Source organism: Neopsephotus bourkii, unplaced genomic scaffold (assembly GCF_033783945.1).
Source record: "Neopsephotus bourkii isolate Nb327-2 ecotype Australia unplaced genomic scaffold, CSIRO-AGI_Nbou_v1 NB_1678, whole genome shotgun sequence".
Classification (NCBI taxonomy): Eukaryota; Metazoa; Chordata; class Aves; order Psittaciformes; family Psittacidae; genus Neopsephotus; species Neopsephotus bourkii.
Window position 1 is genome coordinate 218,740 of NW_026902152.1, and position 21,575 is coordinate 240,314.

Consider the following 21,575-nt stretch of genomic DNA (forward strand, 5'->3'; position numbering starts at 1 on the left):
CTGCCATGGGACATAAGAAAAATGCCGTCATTAGTCTTCAAGGAGAGCTGGTGCAAGTTTGAGATCAGTTATACTTCCTGCTTATACGTACTTCAGTGATGAAGCAATGCGTTTCAGAGAAATTAGTCGATCCTGAGTTTGAGCCAGTGAAATGGAGCCTGTCTTCACGTACCCTATAACAACGACCAAAGTCAAGTCAGATCTGGACAGGATCTTGAACTCTTTTTCATCCCAGTCCCATTGCTTTAATCTAATGGCAGAGCCATTGCTTCCACTACTCAGGAGCCTGGAAATTCCAGATCCTTCAATAATTTTAAACACTGTACAGCTAATAATTAAAAAGCTGCATTAGTCAACCTCTAAAATAAAAAAAAATAAAAAAAATCCAATTTAATCCTGATTTGTGGTCTCATTCTATTACATTTAGTCATGTTATTAAAAATCCTAAACTTCACACATAGTACCTATTAAAAGAGAGAGACGTTACTGGCAAAAATGTGATGTAGTAACTACTCAGAAGAATAAATCCTTGACAACTGAACACTGACATTTTGTGATCTCACCACAAGCAAAAGAATCATAGGATGGTTTGGGTTGGAAGGGACCCGAAAGCTCATACAGTTCCAACCCCCTGTCAGGGGCAGGGACACCTTCCACCAGACCAGGTTGCTCCAAGCTGTGTCCAACCTGCCCAGGGATGGGCAGCCACAGCTTCTCTGGGCAACCTGACAGATTAATACTAAACTTAATTAGAGGCACAGTTATTAATCTTTGTCAAGTCTGACATATATCAGAAGTCCTTGTCAGCAGAAAATGTTCAGTGACCAGGTTCTTCCTATCAGATACATGCCTGAACATTTTGGAGGGAAAAGGGAGAATTTCCTTATTCTCTCACTCTTCTTTCACACACCTGCTTTCTCCTTATTTTTAGAGTGAGAGGGGAGCAAGACACCCTGCTTTAGTGCTTCCATTAACCACCTTCTCTTTCTGAGAAGTGAACTGGTGCAGAAAATGGACCATTTGCTCCTGTCACTGCAATATACTTTTCAGCATCCTTGTGAAAATTCACCTACACTTGGCCAAGTTACAGGAAACAAAAGAACTGACAGTGTTTGCGGGATGTCTGCCTTCCACCCGTCCAACACCCTTCTTCCCACTCTTCTGATTAATGACATCCATTCACACCTGATTCAGTCCAAATGTATCGTTTTTGAACACGAACCAACAAACCTTTAAGATTCTTTAGAACTACATTTGTATTTCATCATCAATACCTTGATTCTGTTTCCCAAAGATGACCCAAGAATCGCACTTTCAGTACCTGTTTGTACTCCTGTCTCTTGTTCCAGCTGCTGGTAGAGCTTGTTTGAATAGTCTGCCATCTTCAGCTCAATCGACGCCTGTCTGGCTGTGCTCACAATGCCAGCACAGAAGCGAGTGGTACCAGCAGCTAACCTGCAAGAGAAGTCGCTCAGAAGGCCTCAGCTGGCTGGCAGGCAGCGAGCTGAGACCCCCTCCACCCTGCTGCTCCAACAGCTCTGCTGACAGCACAGACCAGACAGCAAGCTTGCCCCCAAACACATCAGACCAAAGGCTGTAAGTTGGATGATGGAAGGATAATGCAGCCTCTAGGATTCCTTTAGTTCACTTTTGAAAATGCACTGTTTTCCAAAACCATTTCTCTTTAACTAGTCCTAAACTCTGAAAGTTTTCAAAGAATCACAGATTCCTAGACTAGTCTGCTACCCATGTGGGGATCTACAGTTTCTCACCATGTCTCAACCCTTCCAGTGGTTGGGAGGAGTCACTGGGAAGCTTTGCCAACTATTTTGAACAGTCCAGATGGGAAAATCAAAGTGAATTTCCAGGAGTATTTTGAAATTGAGCAAAGACTGAGGTTTGCAAATCCTGGACTGGTTTAGGTGGAAAGGGACCTTAAAACTCACCCAGTTCGAACCCCCTGCCATGGGCAGGGAGACCTTCCACTAGACCAGGTTGCTCCAAGCCCCAACCAACCTGGCCTTGAACACTACCAGCGATGGGGCAGCCACAGCTTCTCTGGGAAACCTGCTCCATATGTTTCATATGTTTGTTTCACCTGGGGTCAGCAGTCTGCTCACATACGATGCTATCACAGTTTACTGCTATGGACTCTCCCTTCACTCCTAAACACTGTTGCTTTAAATTTAAAAGAAAGTTTTAAATCAGTGATGATGAGTAATGATGATAAAGTAAGATGAGTCAGTTACCAGAACCCTGCAGCAGTGCAATATGCACACATGCAGCAGCAATAGTGGCAGCATGTCGTTGCTATGAGTCCTAACTGATGACTGCTGGATTGCATCAAGCAATTATTATTAAATACTACCTTATGCTGAAGTCGACCTGCCTACCTGATCCTTTGTTTCTGCAAAGCAGGAGTCCCCTCAAATAAAAATTAACTTGGACTTGTGTCTTCCATCTTTGCCGTTTACAGTAAGAACAAGTCCCTCTTACTGTGTAGTAACTGCCAGACAGGTACACCTACTTCTTACCCCTTTTTAAACTGTCCCTTAAACCACTGTTCATCCACCTATTGGTGAAGGGCCGCTGTAAAGACAGAAACCTATTAAAAACTCCCTGCAGCAGAGGCAGGGGAAAATAAAACAGCATCTCCCTTGCAATCTGCTTCCACAATACTTCAAGTCATCTTTCCTGCTGCTAAAGCAATCCTGCTGTTTTCCACTTACCTACAAAAGCCTTTGACAAGACTGCTTTTGGCCTATGGTGTCTATACCTTCTCAGCAATTCCAATAAAGAAACAGCTAAGTAAGGTGTATCCCCACTTGGTGACAACCAAAACAGCTGAAGCAAGACTTCACTTCTGTGCTTCACATGAGATGCTTCTGCTAGCGCAATACTGTTCTTTTTCCTTGAGCATGCACATAAACGGAGCTCATATAGCATTTAACTCCATGAAGATATGTCATGGGGTATTCAGACCCCACTACAAGGGTGGATTACATTCCATTACAAATGAAGCCTAGCACCTTATTTCACTCCAAAGGAAGCGAAATGAAAGCAATACAAATGAAAACAATACAAATCTACCTCTGAAACAGAAATCTAAATGAAAACAATACAAATCTACCTCTCAAACAGAAATCTAAACAACAGGTAAGAGCTGTCCAGTCAGCTTTCCACAGGATCTCCACACTCTGCCGTAGACTGCAGATCCAACTCACCAAGGACAGCACAGTGACTCTTACTTGGCCAATCTGTAACTGCCTTGGCTGTTTACAGACAGGCACCATGTCCTGCAACAAACTAGATAACCTGAGCATTTAGCCACACACAGCATGGTGTTCTAGTGATGTCTGCTTATAACCTCCACATCCCCCACAATTTCTTGTGAGCTTTGCTAGTAGCCTAAAACTTCATATGTGTACTGCATCCTGTTTCTAGAGATGGTCAACAGGGGCTGGGTGATTTACACAGAGTTTTAGTTCTCCTAAAATGGTCCATTTTTGCCAGCTGCAGTGTGTTTTACATTACCTGCAAATGTGCCAGAGCAGATGGATATCTCCCAAAGGAACTGTCCATGGAAAACATATGCCAGGGCAGAGTTCTCCTGACAGGAACCACATCCCATGGAGGACCTGTGCTGGAGGCCAACATGACCATACCCCATCCGTCACCCCCCGCACTTCTTAGACTGGACAGAAGACCCTGAAGTGCAGGAGTGAAGTTGAGCATGGGATAGGAAAAGCGGCATTTTAATCTTTGGTTTGTTTCTCACAACCTGACTCTATTTTAATGGGCATGAAATAAAGTAATTATTTAATTACTTTAAGCTGATTGTCCCTAAGGCAAGTCTGTTCTGCCCACAGCAGAAGGGTAAGATATTTCTGTCTTTATCTCGATCCATGAGCTTTCTCAGCCTGCTTACTCCCCCATCCTGCTAGGAGGCAAAGTGGCTTTGTGGGAATCTTGCTCTTCACAAAACCTAACCCAATACAATTGCACAGGGGATACGCTTCACCTTGCAAATATGCCTTGTGCCTTGGAACAAGCAGTAAAGTGTGGTTACCAGCATTCAATGTAATTTTATTCCTCGGGTGCAAGTCCAGATGAAGAGGCAAAAATAACACATGGCAGCAGATGCTCCTGTGCATGGACGTCCTGTTTGCTGAGTTTTGTTACCAGAAATCCTTACCTGCCCTGCTCAAGTAAGACTATGTCCTTCCAACCCATCTTGGAAAGGTGGTATGCCACGGAGGTGCCCATGATTCCACCACCACAGATGACAACCTGCGCCTGGGCTGGCAAGGCAACCTGGTGAGGTTCTGCTGCATTTGAGGTGCTTTGCCGGGTGCAGGTCATTCTTCTCCATTTTGGGTTAGCCGCCCGCCAGTGGATATCTGACAGCAACCGGAGAAACATCCTGGCAGCTGTTTGCCAGTTTTCTTGAAGTACCACCTAGATGTGTCCAGACATTAGCTCAGGACCACTTCTTCTAGAAGGAAAAAGATGAGAATCACATTACCACTTTTCTTATTATATACAAGTCTGGCAGTAGAAAACATCACGTGGTGCACCCAGTAGAACATGGGAAAGCTGGTAAGTAAACCAACAGAAGAGCAGTTAGTCAGTCCTGAAACAATAGCATTGCTATTAAGGTTTCAACTTAAGATTGTATAATGGGCACAGAGCATTATACCTTTGTTTCTGACATCTGCATATCTCAACAATGAGCAAAGAACCAGATGAAAACCGGAAAATAACACTGAGGACGCTGTCACCCCAACAACAGGTAGAGCAGTGCAAGCCAGCAGGCACGGAACATGCTCTGAACCCTTTTATAAGGGTAACAGGGCGCGAGCAAGCTTTGTTATGAACGTTGTCAGGCCTTTACCTCAGGCAGGACACAGAGTCCGGTCACAGTAAGCACAGCGAGGAGCAGCAGAGGCTTTCTCCGACACCCTGAGCTCTCCCCCTACACCTCCCAGGGCCGCTGACTGCGGTACCACCACTGAGCTCTCAGCCCATGTCCCTAACACCGTGCTGCAGGTTGGTGCCTCCTCACCGACCCGTGTGGGGAGGACGGCACAGCCAGACGGGCCGCCACGCTGCCCGCCCTGACCCTCACGGCAACGGTTCCCAGGACGGAAAGGGGGGGGCTCGGCCTGCTCTCCTGCGCCGCATTCCCGGCCCCGCGGCAGGCTGGAGAAGGTGGAGGAGGAGGAGGAAGAGTAGGAGGAGGAAGAGGAGGAGGAGGAGCGGGGCCGGAGGAACGGCGGAGGCCGCGCCAGCTCACCTGAAGCGGTGTGGGGGGGGGGGGAAGACGCACTGACCTTCCGCGCTTTACGGCCGCTAGCCGCAGCGCGACAACCCGCCCCTGCGCGCCTCGTCACCCGCCCCGGGAGGGGGGTGGAGCCCGAAGGGGGGACGGAGGGGACGTGGCTTGGAGGGGCCCCGCCCCCGGGAGGGGCGCGCGCGCCCTCAGGAGTAAACGACAAACAAGTAAAAAACCTGCAGACGCTTTTTATTAAATTCTCCTGTTTCATCTGTACAGAAAACAAACAAAAGGAACGCACATTATTATTATTATTATAATGTTCAGAATCTCGGTAACGTCTCAAAATTACACAGCATGGACATGTAAAAAAACAAAAAAAAACCCAACGAAAACCAAACCCAAAACAACCCGAAAGGAGTGGCTGGGATTTATACACAGCGAGGGGAAACAAGGTACAGAAAAGGTCTCGTTAATATCACATATGAAAATCATAATTAAGAAAGAGACTAAGTTCAAACAGCTTCTGCTGTACAACAGGAATCCCCACTGCGTCTGGTTTGGTTTCCCATAAATCCTGGCTCCCAGCTCTCTGGGATGCTGCCGAGCCCAATAAAAGTGTTATTCCCAGCCTCTGATCACCTCAGCACGAGCATCCCTTTGCCCTAGCTCAGTATTCCCCAAGGCAAGAGCTACACCAGCGCTCCAAATCACTAAACACAGGGAGGCGGTGAGGTGGGATTTGGGAGATGCCAGGAAGGGATCTTTTGCTTTCGGTCAGCTATGGAATGAAACTGGAGTGTTGTGGAAGGAGAAAACAGCCATCTGCCCCTGGCCAGCAAGTGGCAACACATTATTCCCACTCCCTGCCCCACACCGGTGGCACTCGATGGGTGGACGCCGGATTCCACCAGCACAGGAGGAGCAGCGGTGCCAGCTCAACTCTCTCCTGATCAGGTGTGATTCGGATCCCCTCTGTCCACCCAAGCCGGGGAAGCGAGGCTGGTCTGGCCTCTGAGCAGAGAGGCTGCCTTAAATGTACCTGGGAGCTGCCCTGAAGGTCGGGAGCCCCACAATTAAGAACACACTCTCACTAAAGCTGTTTTGAGCCTTCAGAGATGTGTTTTAAACAGGGACACAAGTGCTAGATGAAATGTTCTGGTTCTGTACCACTCATGCACTCAAAAAACACTTCAAAATTACCTTTTTCTGTCAAAACCCCAAAACTGATAAAGTAAAAAAAAAAAAAAAAAAAAAAAAAAGTACTACAGTCTCCTTTCAACTAAATAATAAAGTTGGATTTTAACAGAAGTCGCCATCCAACCTGGGACACAATTCTTCTACAGCGTGATGGGACTCACGTGTTGCATTTCTTCCCTCCATGCCCACCCAGAGCCAGTTCTGTACTTGAGACATTCACTCCTTTCCATTATTTTTAACACAATGCTCTTACCGTGGATTCTATCTGAGCAAGGTTGATTATGTTCCCATGGGTTCAAGTGTCAGGTTTTGGGGGAAAAGCTTAAATTTTGTTACAGAATCACTTGAGCTTCATTAGGGTTTTTCACAGCCCTTAGCAGTGATGCAGACACGACTGCTCAACTCAACTGGCCTGACAGCACCTGAAGGGCAGGAAAAACATTCCTGATGAGTTACACTCCAGCAGCGAGAAGCAAGGCGAGACAATCTCGAGTTACAACTCAGCAAAAGGACTTGATTAGACCCACTAGGTAAACAATAAATAAGATTAAAGGTCAACAACAATGAATACTAATTTGCTAGCAGGAGCGGAGGAATGAGGTGCACATCTACTTGAAGGTGCCCATGCTCATTGGAGGGGGTTTGGGTTAGATGAGCTTTGAAGGTCTCTTCCAACACAGACTATTCTATGATCATGCACAGTCCCCTCACACACATGCCACCACATAAGAAACAGAACCTGTTAACCCTTGCAGCAGCAGCAGGGGAACAGAGAGCTGTACACCTTGCTACCTTGCTAGATCCCAGTCATCCAGTCTTACCAACCAGCATTACTACCATCGAGGATAAACTTTCCAAAAGAAGGTTTTGTGATGACAAGAGGAAAAAAAAAACTAAACCAAACCAAGCACCTCCTGAACTGCACTCTGTGGAACACAGCCTCCACCAAAAGAAAGAGGTACCCCAGCTTTTGCCACACCAACACTCTTCCGTTGGTGGATCACAGTTATTTCTAGCACTCCCAGTTAGATTTGAGAAGTTAAATAGGCTTCCTCAAGGTCAAGGCAACAGCAGTGTTTCTTACAGCTATTTCTTTCCCTGCCATGTAAAACTGATACCTGCAGGTGAGACCCTGTGTTGGCAACATCACCAGCAGGTTATTTTTGTAAGTGTAGGTTTCTGTGCTTTTGAGACCTCCAGATTTTTAGATCTAGAAGGAGCATGATGTTTCAAGACTGGAACTGGTAGATTTCTAGTCACAGAAGAAGCAAATCTGGTCATAAGCAGTGGCAGAAGGCCCCATATTAAAACGTGAGGAGGCTAATGGTGCTCATGGGCCCTCTGCCAGTATCGCACCTTTAGAAGGTGGGTCTGTGCGCTTACAGTGAACATCGAGGGAACTGTGCAGAAATTGATTCTGTATTCTACCTTTGCTTCAGAGGGCCTCTAGACATACATCTACAGCACCATCCCAGAGTGCCTGCACCGAAACCGTATTCCTAGGTGATCCTGCTGACACAGACAGGAACACTATCAAACACAGACCAACGCTGTAGACTACAGACGCCAAACACAGCACTCCAGGTACCCTCATCTTAACCTTCTCCAAATTAAAATACACAGAAAAAAAAAACCACCCAGCAAGCCTTATATCTGAAAGTAAAGAAAGTCACCTTTGGAGCTCAACAGAGTTTACATTCAGAACTACGGCTACAAACCTACGATTTTCACTGCAATGTCTTTTGGAATTTAGTGAAAGATGCTATTTCTAGACAATAAGCCATCTAATTAGACTTTTCAAGCTAATCAAGTTACAATACGCCTTTTTCAAAGAGTCACAACAGTTTTAAAAAAGCCCTCTGACAGCAACTTCATTATGCCTGACACTTCAAAAAGCAGGGCTTGTGCTAAGCAAGCAAGGACACAGATCCTGCTTCCCTTGCCAGCAGCTCTGTGAACACACTCATCTCTACAGCAGAAATTCCAGCACTCTGTCAAGTGACACAATACACACCTATAGTTGCTGAACTAACCTCTGTGTTATACACCTGAGCTGCCGAGAGAGATATGATCAACCATCCCTCCTCTGCTTCATTTCACATTGACAGAGGGGAGTTAAGCTGTTAGCAACAGGGAAAAGGGGTGAGAAGAAAAATTCCGGTTTAATTTTGTTCTACCTAACTGCCTAACCACAATGCTACCACTCACTAATTCTCCACTGAACCTTCATTGCTCAGACTTTCACTACTGCTTGCCTTGTGTTCATAATACTTTGATATAAAGCCAGAAGTGTTTGTGAAAGACCCACTGGCATAGTAAGTCTAAAATCATGTCACTTAATAGTTTGCTGTCCATTCATGGGGTGGGATGAAGGTACACACGCAAAAAGCTTCAGTTGCAGCAAAAGCTCACAGTATTTTGTATTTGCCATTCTGTACATGCAGCATCATCAGAATCAGCTGGTCCACGCTCCAGAGTGTCTCAAACCACTAGAACATTGTGGAGAGCTGGAAATGACAGGTCTTACCTAGCAGTACACTATGCAGGAAAAAGTCATGGTTTGAGCATCAGCCCAGGTTGGACAGTTCCAGGCACACAATTTTTACCGCAGCACACACACATGAGCACATCTAAAAGGCGAATAAAGTATCTCCTACTGTACACATGAACTCTCGTGCAGTCACCTCTCGACTCCTCCAACACAATGTTTCAGCCAAAGCCTGTGCCTTATGACTTCCATGCCCCCTTGTACTTAAGGAAGAAAGGCGATGGTAAGAATAGGCCACAACTACTGGTGCAGCTTTTCTAAAATACCTTCCATGCACTCTTGGGTGCGAGTATCAGGTTCTGGAAGAGTATACACAGAATGAGTGCACACATTGATGATAACAATGTGAAAGCTACTTCCCTTAAAGATCCAGATGTTTCTACACTTCCATACAACACTGTCTTCCTCCCATCCACTCCTCCTTGGCTTTCTGGACCAGCACTTGTGTCCTACATTCCATGAAAGGCCAGTTGCCATCACTATCAGTTGTAATTGTGGAAATAAAAATCACTCTTCAGTGCTACCGTTCAAAGCATGACGACCCAGACAGGCAAGTTAACAAACCACTGCACTATTCTGTAAGTAACCATCTTACAGACAGAGCAGGTTGAGTGTTCAGTCACTTTCTCCATCACTGTCCAAGCACTGTATTTATTACCTGCATGTCAACATCTACAGTGTGTTAATGTGGAAGGGTAACAGCTTAGCAGCAGCAAGATAAAATAAAAGGACTGTTAGAATTTTACTGCATCATTGCTAATAAAATAGTTGACCAAGTGACTGCTCAGGGCACTTAATATCCACTGACAGCAGCAGTGTACACTCCTGACAGGCTCTACATGCCACATGTCTACACTGTGTCTTTAACCTACTGAAATACAAGTTGTACAGCTCATGTGAGTATTTGGTCCTGGTCAGTATTTTATTCTATCTTGCAAGTGTGGCAGGGAAAGAAAAGGAGGACATCTTTTCAGCCAAAAAATAAAATAAAATTCCACAGTCACAAAAGCAAGATATTCACTAGAAGGTGACACCACTGGCTGGTGTCCTTAGATTGTCCAAGACTATGCTCTGAAGATGCTTTAAGTAAGATAAGCAAGATGTCCAAAACAAGGCCAACTGTGGTATAAGATGCAATTTACCCTTTAATTTTCTGCCTCAACTTTATCCAGTCACAGAGGATGACTAGATTTCAGTAAGAACTATTACCTAAATCATACAGTCGGTGTGCAGATATATGTCTTTCTTTAAAAAAACCGACTTAAAAATGAGCTGCAGGTCATATCAGTCTGATTTGGAGAGTGAAGGCAGTTCCAACAGTACAATAGAGACTTGTCTACAGGCAGGTAAACGAGAGTCTGCTAACAGAGGGGTAACAAAAGCTGCTGCTGGCTGGGCTGCCAATGTTGCACACAAACTTTTATAGGATGAAGATGCTGTGGATGAGATCCAGGATGGGAAAACTGAGCCAACACCTGTTGCTGTTCTACATTTTTTGTTGTTGTGTTTTTTTTTTTTTTTTTTTTGTTGGTTTGTTTTTTGTTTTTGGTGTTTTTTTTGTTTGTTTGTTTTGTTTTTATTCTCCTCTCACAAGAGGGGATTGGTTGACTATACAGAGGAGGGCTGTACAAAACTGGGCACTGGGCAGGCATTTCTTCAGCAGGCAATTCAGGCTCTACCTATCCTTGAGCTCTCTTGTTACCCGCTTGGTGATGCGTCCACACATCAGGCCGATGAGGAAGAGTACACAGATGCCAACTGTGATCACAGACAGTATGTAATTCTTGGACGGAGAGGTCATAACTTGCATGGCAAGGTCAGAAAAGCCTTCTGCTGGGGCAACCTGCAGGTGAGAAGAAAATAAATGAACCAAGCTGCACTTCCCATGCAACCCTTAAGCCCTGGCATTTATCAGGTTTAGTCCCTGGTGCTGCTGTTGCTTACTGTCATCATCAGGCTTGGCCTGAACCACAAACAAGGAAAGCTATAATGATTCATCTGAGGGAACCACTGCTCAGCAGATAGATTTGTAACAGGAAGCTTTGCTGAGCCCATTATATTGCCCCAGTCCATCTCTACAGGAGACCAAGCCCTGGGTGCACAAAAACCAGTTTAATTCTGCACTGTAGAGTCTGCTGAGAGAGTAACAAGCTCAAAAAAGGGGAAGATCTGATTTCGAATTTTTTGGACCAAACTCAAATGTTAAACTTCCTTCAGGGACAAGAATTTCATTTCAATTGAAGTTTTTTCCATTAACACCTTGCAAAAGAAAGATGCAATGCAAAAAGAAAAGGGAAATGCAGTTCATACCTTTGCAGCATAGCTCCACATTTCAATACGATCATTAAGGCGTTTCTTGCATTCAGGCTGCAACCTCACACGTTTATCTTCTAGAGCTTCCATTAAGCATGACATTTCTGTGATGCACAGAAGATGGTGTTACAAAATAGAAACAGAGGCTTCAACAGCATGCTATAGCAAGGCTGCTGGAAAGGCCCCCTTCAATTAGGGGTGGTGGTTACACAGCTTTCTAAACAGACCAGCCAGCCCAAAAGGCTGTATACAAAGTCCTGCTTTACCCTTGAAGCTAGCAGTTTCACTAAGATCCACAATTAATAGTTTTGAGATTGGTTTTGAGATGCAAGGAATAGCTTTTGAGGTGCAAGGAATTTCAACTTCCAAAAAGAAATTTCAGTACATGTCCAATTATTTATAAACTCCTGTAAATCTGCATCTTCAATTAATTTCTTCAATTAATTACTTTAAATTTAAGGCCACTATCCTTTAGAGAGAACTAAAATCAAATTCGGCTCAGGAAAAATCAGTGTTATCTCCTTAGACTTCCTAGGTATTTCTTTTCATCAAGAGAATGTTTTGGAAAGGTTTCGCTTCCTCAGTTTTTATACAGTCCTGTGAAAAGGAAATGGGATCACAATGCTCTGGGTGCCTACAGAGAGTCTTGGCTAACTCATAAGCTATTTAATATGCTCGTGAGACACCAGTATTTTATACTTAGGCTGCTTTACTGGAATAACCCCTAATTGGATGTTTGCTGCTTTTCAGTGAAGAGGTATTTTGTTCATAGAGAACAGACTGCAAACTTTAAGTCCAAACTTTTTACACACAACTGTCAATTCCAACACCCAGAGGCAGATCCCTCTCCCTCAGAAGCTTCTGACTTCTGCTTACCTTCAGCATAAACACATCAGAAGACACATCAAAAGCATTATAAGACAGCAATAAATAAAGGATATCCAGAATTTCAGAAAGGCATTCAGCAACCAGAATGAAAGATAATGATCAGGAAAATACTTGGCTGCTATTTTTAATGCCAGATAAACTCAAAAATGTGGGAAAGTTCAGAATCTTTCCCCTGTTCCCCTGCTACCTTTTTCTTAAAACAGCCATACACACTATCCAGACAGCTAACATAACAGCAGTAACAAACTGCAAGAGCTTGACCTCAAACAGGAAAAGAATGGGTTAAGAAACAAATAAATGAGGTTTCAAGAGGTCTGACCATGCTGAACTCAGTCCTGGAGGCCTTAGAACAACTGATGAAGTCTCAAAGCCTTTAGCTGCTATGTGATCTTAGCGCAGTAAGGATTACCTACCCTCTGTGATATTAAAAAAAAAATATTGGTATGTGTAAGCAGAGAAGGAGAAAAAAAAAAAGATTAAAGGACTTCAGTTTGATTTTATTTGTCAAAAATACTGAAATAAAGAAGCCAACCTTGGCCAAAGATGGACACAAAGAAAGAAGGAGAAAAGGGATGAGCTAAGAAAGTATCTTGGGAAACCAAGTTGATTTGCTTCTGTAAAAGAAGCAGCTTAGTTCTAGGGAAGTTTCTGGGACAGCCTGATGTAACATTGTTGTAAGTAAGCTTGGGAGCTGTATCTTGTGGGAAGCTGATACAGGGTGAGACATAACCTCACTGAAAATGAGTCCATGTATTTCAGCCCATGTATATTAAGAGCACATTTTCAATGGGACTTCACCAAGGAAGGATATTACAGAAGGGTTATAGATCTTGCACCACACACTCCTGTCAGTAATTATATGGAACTTAAAATATACTCATTAAATCTGCAGATAAGGCTGCAGATTTGTATCAGAACTGAAGAAAAGGTCCCACCTTGGACACCAGGAAGGACTGCTTCTTGATACCCACCTTCTATTGGTATCTACTACCTCTGCAGTTGTTCCACCGTTATTACCCACCAAGTGGATAAGTAATAAAGGTGGAAATATCTTGTACTGAAGATAATGCTGGCAAGAAAATACCACTTAAAGTTCCCAGGACTGAGAATTTATACAAATAAAGAATGAGCACTTACGGCGTCCTCTCCCTGGTGGAATGGCAGCACAGTGGTGCTTAATATCCAGGGCACAGGCTGTGTGGAGCACTGGGTCAACAAATATATCTGCTTTGCTTTCCTTCAGCATATTGAGCACTTCCTGTGAAGGAGGAAATTACAAGCACATCTCAAAATGGAGGGAGAACGAAACTCATACTGCTTAATGTTTCTGAAAGATACATCATCTTTTTAAATCCTGCACTGTGACAACAAACTGCCCCTCGATGAGGCTATGAATGCAGGTTTAACGGCCTGGTTGATAAGGGTTACCATAGTTATGGTCATGAAAAGACCCATTTAATCTAAAATGTGAAGTTAATATGCCAGGGTTACTTCAGGTAGAACTGAAAAAAGGTGCCATAGCCATGGGGCAATTCATACAGCCCGTGATTACAGCCAGAGCGTAAGCCATTCCCAGCACTCAGAAAGCCTACAATGGAGACAGCAAGAGATAACAAGATTAGTAACAAGAAACTTTGGCAGCCGCCATTAAGAGAAGATCCAAGCCTGGAATTGTGAAGGAGGTATTGTCAGCACAATTTTCACTGGCAAATTTGAAATCGAATTGAATCACTGTAGGCCGAAACTGAGACGTTTAAGGGAATTTGCAGATCTCTGGCTTCATACTAGCTAGAACATTGCATGGGCTGTGATCTGGAAAAAAAAAACCAAAAAAAACCCCACTGATTTCTGCAGGGATAGAATGACTTTTAGAGCAACTTATTTCCCTTACCTTCTTGCACATTTCAGTTTTTATTTTCAGCAGATTCACTTTCAGGCATTCTTCCACCTGCCCAGTTTGCTCCTGAGCCGCTGCTTCTTCCGCACACAAACTGGAAATCTATTTTGAAGCAGGTATTTTAACATAAATAGCTCACAACAATCATTCTTCCCTTTAGCACATTTATACCTCAATATGTTAGCTCATCATTGGGTGCAGCTAGAGAACACATGATGAGATACCTTCACCCCTCCCAGATTCCCAGAGACAAATGCAGGCTGGCTTATGCAAAATGCACGCCCTTTGAAATCCAACAGCATGAAGTCAGCCCTACTGTCTGAGGAGGAAGGCAGGGGGGGAAACAGTGTAGGAATAACATTAAGAGATGAAATAAGGAATATTTGAGGCATGGCTGATTCGGCTATCAAAAGCGAATGCTCAAATATCCGACTATATTCCAGTAAAGGCTGACACCACCAGAGAACTAACACACATTTATTTTTAACAACAGGAAAGCAGTATTTTCCCATAGTCACAAGTAGTAATGAAATCCCAGATGAAAAAGTTAATTTCATATTTAATGAAGCACAGGAAACTGTCATTCTTGCACACTGGGTGAGTGTCACAAGCAGAGAACCTGACTAGCTAGAAGCAGGGCAAAGGGGTTTGGGTTTACTGGGGTTTTAATTATCAAGAGAGTTCATGGTTTAAGAAACAAAAACCTGTTACACTGAGGGAATTTTCACCCTGAAAAAGTAGCTGTGGAGCTACTTTCCCTACCTCATCAGAGCAGTGCATCTGGAGTTGGGGATCCAGCCGATAATCAAGAGCTGATTCCTGGATTATCACTTGAATTTGGTCCTCGCAGTCTTGAGAGAGACGCTATTAAGCAGAGAAAGTTACTAACCCACTCCATGACCTTTATTTTCATAAATCAATCACCTTGAATTTTAACCTGTATATCTTGTATATTTACATAGGAGCCTGAAAACTCACTTATGTACAGCCTGATGCATACACGGAATACACCACAAGCCCGGCCTGGATGTGTGATTCAACAAGTGTTGCTCAGCATAATCTTGCAATTTCTCATCTGCATGCACCAGCTCTGCTTACCTGGTCTGCATATTTCAACTTCAGGCATGAGATGACTTGCCCTTCCAACTCAGTATCGTCCTTGGCTCTATTGAGAATATTCTGGCAGAATTTCGGGATGTCTGCTTTGCACGCCTTCCTGAGCACTGGATTTAAGCGGTAATCTGACCAGGGAAGATGACAGAACTTAATTAAGAATACATATATCTTCACATTACAGAACATAAGAGTCCAAAAGGGATTGGACAGAAATTTCCTGAATGACATTGTACCACCAATGAATTCAATTATGGGTGGAAAACAGTGTTTTTCCACAACAAAATATTAACTTGTGAGGTAAGAGCTTCAGGAATAAAGTAGATCAAATAACACCTGCTGACCCTCAAGAACTTGACTGAATAAAGTCAGTGTGTGCACTGACAGCCATGAAGGAATCACAGAATCTCAGACTGGTTTGGGTTGAACACGACTGTAAAGCTCATCCAGTTCCAACCCTCTGCCACAGGCAGGGACACCTTCCGCTAGATCAGGTTGCTCCAAGCCCTGTCCGAGCTGGCCTTGAACATTGCCAGGGATGGGGCAGCCACAGCTCCTCTGGGCAACCTGTGCCAGGGCCTCAGCACCCTCACAAGAACAAAACAAAGTGAATACTATTCCAGTCATGCAGACCACTCAACAGCTCAAGCAAGTTAAGCATTCTTTTAGAAAAGGATACCTGTGTTCTGTGTTATCTGGCGCTTGGTAATCATTTGCTTGCATTTAGGATCCATTACTTCACTGTTCTTGTTTTGTTTCAAACACTGCAACATATTTTTTGAGTCTGCCTCTGGACAAAACCGCTACAAAAAAAAAAAGAAAACCAACAAAAATGTTCTAAGTTTCATCACTAAGCATTTGAAAATAAGAACCCCAACCAACTATATTAATGGAAGAGAAACATGCCCAACTTAGAGGTACTCAGACACACTCACTAGCCCCAACACCTCCTGTTAAAAAAAAAACAACCCAGTGCTACTCTATAAATTCCCCATGGGCATGAACATCTCTACTTACAGACTAAGCCATAAAGTCTCGCCTGACTTCCAGGCACCAGTCTCTGTTGGCAGTATCAAAAGCAACTGGCCTTTATTTTCTAAGTTAGAGAACACTTTGCATGAGGTCTCATACCCAACTCCCATTTATTTCAGAAACTACAAAGGGAATCTTTCAGATCTATACACAGATCACTGTTCTGTGTAAAATGCTGGCTGGACAAAGTGACAAGTAAAGACTTCATGAGCAACAGCCAGGACAAAGATAGATCATATAGAACAAGAAAGCAGAGAAGAGCTCACTGATGCTAATTTGCCCATTCCCACCCTGAATCAGATAGTCAAAAGTGAACCAGCTTACCCAAAGTTCAGACCAAGATACTAATTTTCTTCTGTTAGAAACTAATTCTGTGGGTGTAAGACAAGGCTGTTGCATCTTCTGCATACAGACCACACAGACTAGTGTTCTGGAGCTTGCAATTCTGGTTACTGTGAAAGAGCACCTTGTATCAACAGTCACTTCTGCCTTCCAGTGGTACTATCTTAAGTCTTTAAGCCAGCATTTCTGATTTTAAGTTTTGTATAAATTTGTCTGCTTTATCATTTTGATGAAAGTCTGTGTGCACCAGATCAGCAGTGAAGTGAAGATGTTACTACTCTCTGTAACTGCAACTTCACCTTTGCTATAAGCCAATCCAAATCCAAAGTGACTGGATGAAAACTGTATTATAAGCCTCAGCACAGACTCAATTCTGTTGGCAGCTGGGAGACATTTATTAGTGCAAAGACTTTGACCAGGTATTTGGAGGAAGTAAAATTTAAAGAGAAGCTTAAAACTGACAGAGCTCTTATATTCCAACCTCACCCTCTTAAATCAGCACACCAACATTACCTTAATCATTTGCTTGCAGACTCTCATGAGTGTGTAGTCCAATTCTGGATCCATCATCTCTGTCTCCTGCAGTTTAAACACCTTCTGGTGGCACCGGGTACTCAACTGCTTCTTGATTTCTTTCAGGCATTCAATAATCTATAACACAGTATTACAATTGTAACAGACACACTGTTGACATGATTCTGTCAAATGCTGCAGAAAAACCACAGCTACATGTTCCCATAATGGCCATCTTCATCTGATTTGTGAAGTTACATTCCCAATGCCTAGATTTTTATCTAAAGTCATTATCAACACTTATTTCCAGTACTTGCTTTAAGCTCACCTTTATTCACAAAGATTTAATGAGATGAAGAGAGTCACCTGGACATACTCCAAAACCTCACACCTTATCTTGCAAACATTAAGGGCTAAGAAATGTTTAGCAACATTTGCAGTAACCAGCTGCTAATAGTTTTAACTGATGAATTAAGTGCTCACAACACTGCATTCACCCACTATTAATCCTTGTGAATCAGTAGAAAAAAAACCCCAAAACCCAGCACAACCAAACCCAAAACATTTAACATTCCCAAACACTGCAAAAAGACTTCAGTGACATCAAACTGAAAATCTGAAGCTGCACTCACAGGGGCAGAAGTGTTCTTCAAAGGTTTTCTGAAGTGAAAGTACAAATTAAATGTGTAAATTATTAATAAAATGTATTACCTGAGCATTGCCATAGGGCACATTTTGGCAGTAATTCTTGATGTCACTTTTACAGGCCTCATACAGTTCTGGTTCAAGTCTGATATCCTCAGTCTGCAGGATAAATTACAGTATGAATATGTAAGTATTATTCTGAAGACTATTTTACTTCATTGATCTATTAAATAGAGCCCTCTACTCGCAAACAGCAACTCTCACAACATGCAGGCCAGTTTCTTTGAATTTAAGGGTCTTGGGTGCCAGAAGTGATGCTAGTGAGAAATAAACTTTGAAACTTTTCACAATGAAGAAAGGGTTTAAACCAAACTCTATAGATGGTAAGTTTTTCCTACTGCTCCTCCTAAGAGGGCATCAACGCAAACGTCTAAGACAACTAAAATCTTTTCATGTGAAAGCTAAAGGACATAATTAGCCACCCATCTATTGGGTGATCTGGAGGACGTGAGTCAAGTTTCCTGCTTTTAAGTGATGCCCAGCTAACATTTGAATTCTTCCATACAAAGGCAAGACTGCTGCCTCTTCTGATACGGGTCTACTTAAGGTGAAGCTTTAACACTCAAACAGTAACTACTGGACAAAGACCTGAAGAGTTTATTGCTGTAAGCACTGCAGCCATAAGCTGAGAGGCAGCCTTGCCTACCAGAACAAATACTCCTCCTATTTATCCACTGAGCAACTTGGAGCAGCTGGAGTTGAGTTGCTTCATCTGTGCTTGTTTCCTCGGTCTATAAAATAAAGCTTTTATTCTCTCCTAGAGGACTTTCAGGCCATCAGCATGTATATTAGGTAGCACACTGCTACTTAACCCTAAACATAATCATTTTTAGCTGAAATTCCAAGGACCACTTAGCTTGCCTTAGCCTTCATGAGACTGTATGTAAAGCATTAAAGCAGACACCATTACTTTCACTGTGAAGGGCAATTCTCTTGTTGTAGAAAGAGCAGAAAAAATTAGTTAGATACATCTTACAAATGAGCTTCCTTTTTTTTTTTTTTTTCTTTCTCCCAGGGTGGACAACCAGGAGGCTTTAAATGAATGACCTCACTAGAAGGCACATCAGGAGCTTCATGCATGTTTACCATCTCTAGCTCCTCAACACGCAGCTGTTTGCGGCACTTCAGAGAGACCCTGTGCTCCTTGGCATCCTGCAAAGTATCATTGCGCACAGTTGTGCTCAGACAGATCACAACATCCACCCTGTGGAAAAGAAACCAGCTTTTTACTCATACACCTTTCACTTATGTCAGCCAAGATTGGTGTTGGACCACCAAATCAGAGAAACTCACCCCAAGAATACAAATACAACATGAATTACTTGTACAAGGCTATAAGTAAGCACAGATGCACAGCAATGTGTAGAGTAACTGGATCACAATTAAAACCTAAATCTGATTAACTGGAATCTAGATCAGAGAACAGGAAAATGGTCAAAAACCCACCACATTCCTGCAAAGCAAGACTTCTGCTCTCAAGGCATGTGAGCACTTAAAAAAATCTTTACTTCACCTCAGGAATAAATGAAGGTGAATATATATATGGCATTGTAAGCAATCCTATTGCATAATGGGAAGGGCATGTCTATCATAAAATTAAAACAGTCTTGCTAGCCATAAACAGGGTTGACCTTGTGTGCAATTTAGCTTTACATCATTGCAGCAGGCCATCAAAAAAAAACCTTACACTGAAATGAATAAACCAGCTAAAACAAGAGGATATCTTCCCTTCCCAGATCAGCAACTGGAACAACAGTAGAACATCAGAAGACAATCCAGCGAGGATATAAAACGTCTTGGGACATACAGTCAATTAACCGTAATCATCAGCTATTTTCAGAGCACGAAAAATAAAGAGGACAGGCTTGTATGCAAGAGTAAAGCAGAAGTAATTTAAACAGGTAGGCAATGCATCTACCTTAAGCATCTGCAGAGCACAGTAATTAAGGGAAAACACGCAGAACAATCAGCCTTTAAGGGAAATCCAGCACCTTCTGTCCTATCATAAAATATCCTGTAACTTTATTACATATTTATACAATCAGATAGCTGCTTGGTCAGGTACTACATACTTTTTTTTGATGTTGGGACAAAGTTTCAGCACATCCTCCTTGCAAGCCATTTTAAACTTGTATGAGAACCTAAAATCTTTCATTTGAACCTGCAAGAGAGAAATGAGGAGAAAAAAAAACCAAACACCCCACTTTGGTCACTTGGAGGAAAAAGCAAATAGAAAGTGCAGCTGAAAGAATGCTTGTTGAATCATACAATCAGCAAATGCTTTTGTCCACAATTTATTAATGAGAAATCAAGGGGAATGCTGCACTGCTGAAGAATTTGGGACCTTATCTACCAATGCCAGGGAGGAAGGAACGTGTGAAAATAAATCTCTTCCAGAAGGGACCCTTTATGATCAGGCATGCAAGTACAACTGTCTGAATTCACAAGAGCACTTTAAATACAGTGGGAAATCAATCTTGAAGCAGGAGGGGTTCACAATTAGCAAATTCCTGTCAACACCCTCAGCAAACAGAACAGGCTCCCACTTACAGCAGAGAAAAGCTGTGCTTACCAGCTGGAAATGAGTAACTCCAATTGCACATTTTTCATTCATTTCCTTCTGGTGTTTGTTCTGGATCAGACACTCCATCAGGTCCCCAGAATCAATCTGGTTATCTGCCACCTCCTGAAGAAGAGATGAAAGGCTTAAAAATGAGTTACTCTTACAAGTCATGATTTTTATCCTCCTGTAGTAATCAGGAAACAACACAACTTATGGTCCCACCCTCTGTTGTGAGCTTACTGTCAGCATTAACTGACCACCCTGGAGCTGTATCACCCAACTCTACCAAACAGCTAGATCCATAAATATAGTTCAGGAAAGAACCATCTCAGGCACATGCACACTCTAGATTCAGGAGAACGTCCTGCACAGACTCAGTGCTTACATGAACTATTACAGTTAGGTGCCTTCATTGCTATTTAACTACTCAATCCTAGAGCAATGTAAAGAGCTATTGAAACTGCAGCTGCACAGAGTGCAGTGGCTCAACACAGTGCTTTCAGGCAGGAAAACAAATACTAGTTTTAAACTCACTGTAAAGAGTGATTTTCCCAATCACAGAGCGATTTTCATGTTCAGACTCTAGCTTTTATGCTAGGGCTCTGACAACAGCAGAAGCACTAGATGGAGCTAAGAATTTTTATTTGGTTTTTTTTTTTCTTTCCCAATTAAAGATTTTTGTAACTGCTTACTTCTGATTTTACTTTTAGGCAAATCAAGTACATAAAGAGCTAATATTAAAAATCCAACCTCTCCCACAAAGTATTTTTCCCCAAAGACATTCACACTATCACAGATACTCACATGGCAGAACGTCTGGATAATGGGCTCACAGGCTCTCATCAGCAAGGCTTCAATTTGAATATCCTGCAGAAAACATGCAATATTTAATTTTCACAGTGAACAGACAAGGAAAAAGAGTTCTCAGAAAAAGAAAACAAACCCTGTGGTAACAAGTTAAACTCAACCCAGTTTACAGGACTTGGACAGACGCAACCCATACAGATTCACCTTTCAGCAAATTTTAGGAGATACGCAGAACAGTTTGGGGCAAGACAGTCAAATATGCAGCTTCATAAAATGAGTAAAGCTGCTGACCTCACTGGAAAGCTGTAATGATGCACCTGGCAGTTATTTCTTGCAAAATTTTGGGCATGGGGGAGGGAAGTTGCAATATGGTTCTCTA

The 21,575-nt window shown here is 42.8% G+C and overlaps 2 protein-coding genes across 3 annotated transcripts in view; both read right to left on the minus strand.

The window, feature by feature from the left end:
* PDPR (pyruvate dehydrogenase phosphatase regulatory subunit) overlaps window positions 1-4,827 on the minus strand; it is a 29,697-nt gene extending 24,870 nt beyond the window's left edge. The window contains exons 1-3 of one of the 2 annotated variants that reach the window (XM_061375848.1): window positions 4,196-4,827; window positions 1,322-1,455; window positions 92-173 (exon numbers count right to left, since the gene is read on the minus strand). In XM_061375848.1, the coding sequence (XP_061231832.1) occupies window positions 92-173; window positions 1,322-1,455; window positions 4,196-4,422 (443 nt within the window). In that variant the 5' untranslated portion in view covers window positions 4,423-4,827. The remainder of the gene's footprint in view (window positions 1-91; window positions 174-1,321; window positions 1,456-4,195) is intronic. The other variant, XM_061375846.1, reaches the window with a different exon arrangement.
* Window positions 4,828-5,507: 680 nt separating this feature from the next.
* Window positions 5,508-21,575, minus strand: part of GLG1 (golgi glycoprotein 1) — an 88,601-nt gene continuing 72,533 nt past the window's right edge. The window contains exons 14-26 of the mRNA XM_061375837.1: window positions 21,194-21,256; window positions 20,399-20,512; window positions 19,899-19,987; window positions 18,913-19,030; window positions 17,833-17,925; window positions 17,122-17,259; window positions 15,914-16,037; window positions 15,220-15,362; window positions 14,884-14,985; window positions 14,116-14,223; window positions 13,362-13,482; window positions 11,334-11,440; window positions 5,508-10,866 (exon numbers count right to left, since the gene is read on the minus strand). Coding sequence (XP_061231821.1) covers window positions 10,699-10,866; window positions 11,334-11,440; window positions 13,362-13,482; window positions 14,116-14,223; window positions 14,884-14,985; window positions 15,220-15,362; window positions 15,914-16,037; window positions 17,122-17,259; window positions 17,833-17,925; window positions 18,913-19,030; window positions 19,899-19,987; window positions 20,399-20,512; window positions 21,194-21,256 — 1,488 coding nt within the window. The 3' untranslated portion in view covers window positions 5,508-10,698. The remainder of the gene's footprint in view (window positions 10,867-11,333; window positions 11,441-13,361; window positions 13,483-14,115; window positions 14,224-14,883; window positions 14,986-15,219; window positions 15,363-15,913; window positions 16,038-17,121; window positions 17,260-17,832; window positions 17,926-18,912; window positions 19,031-19,898; window positions 19,988-20,398; window positions 20,513-21,193; window positions 21,257-21,575) is intronic.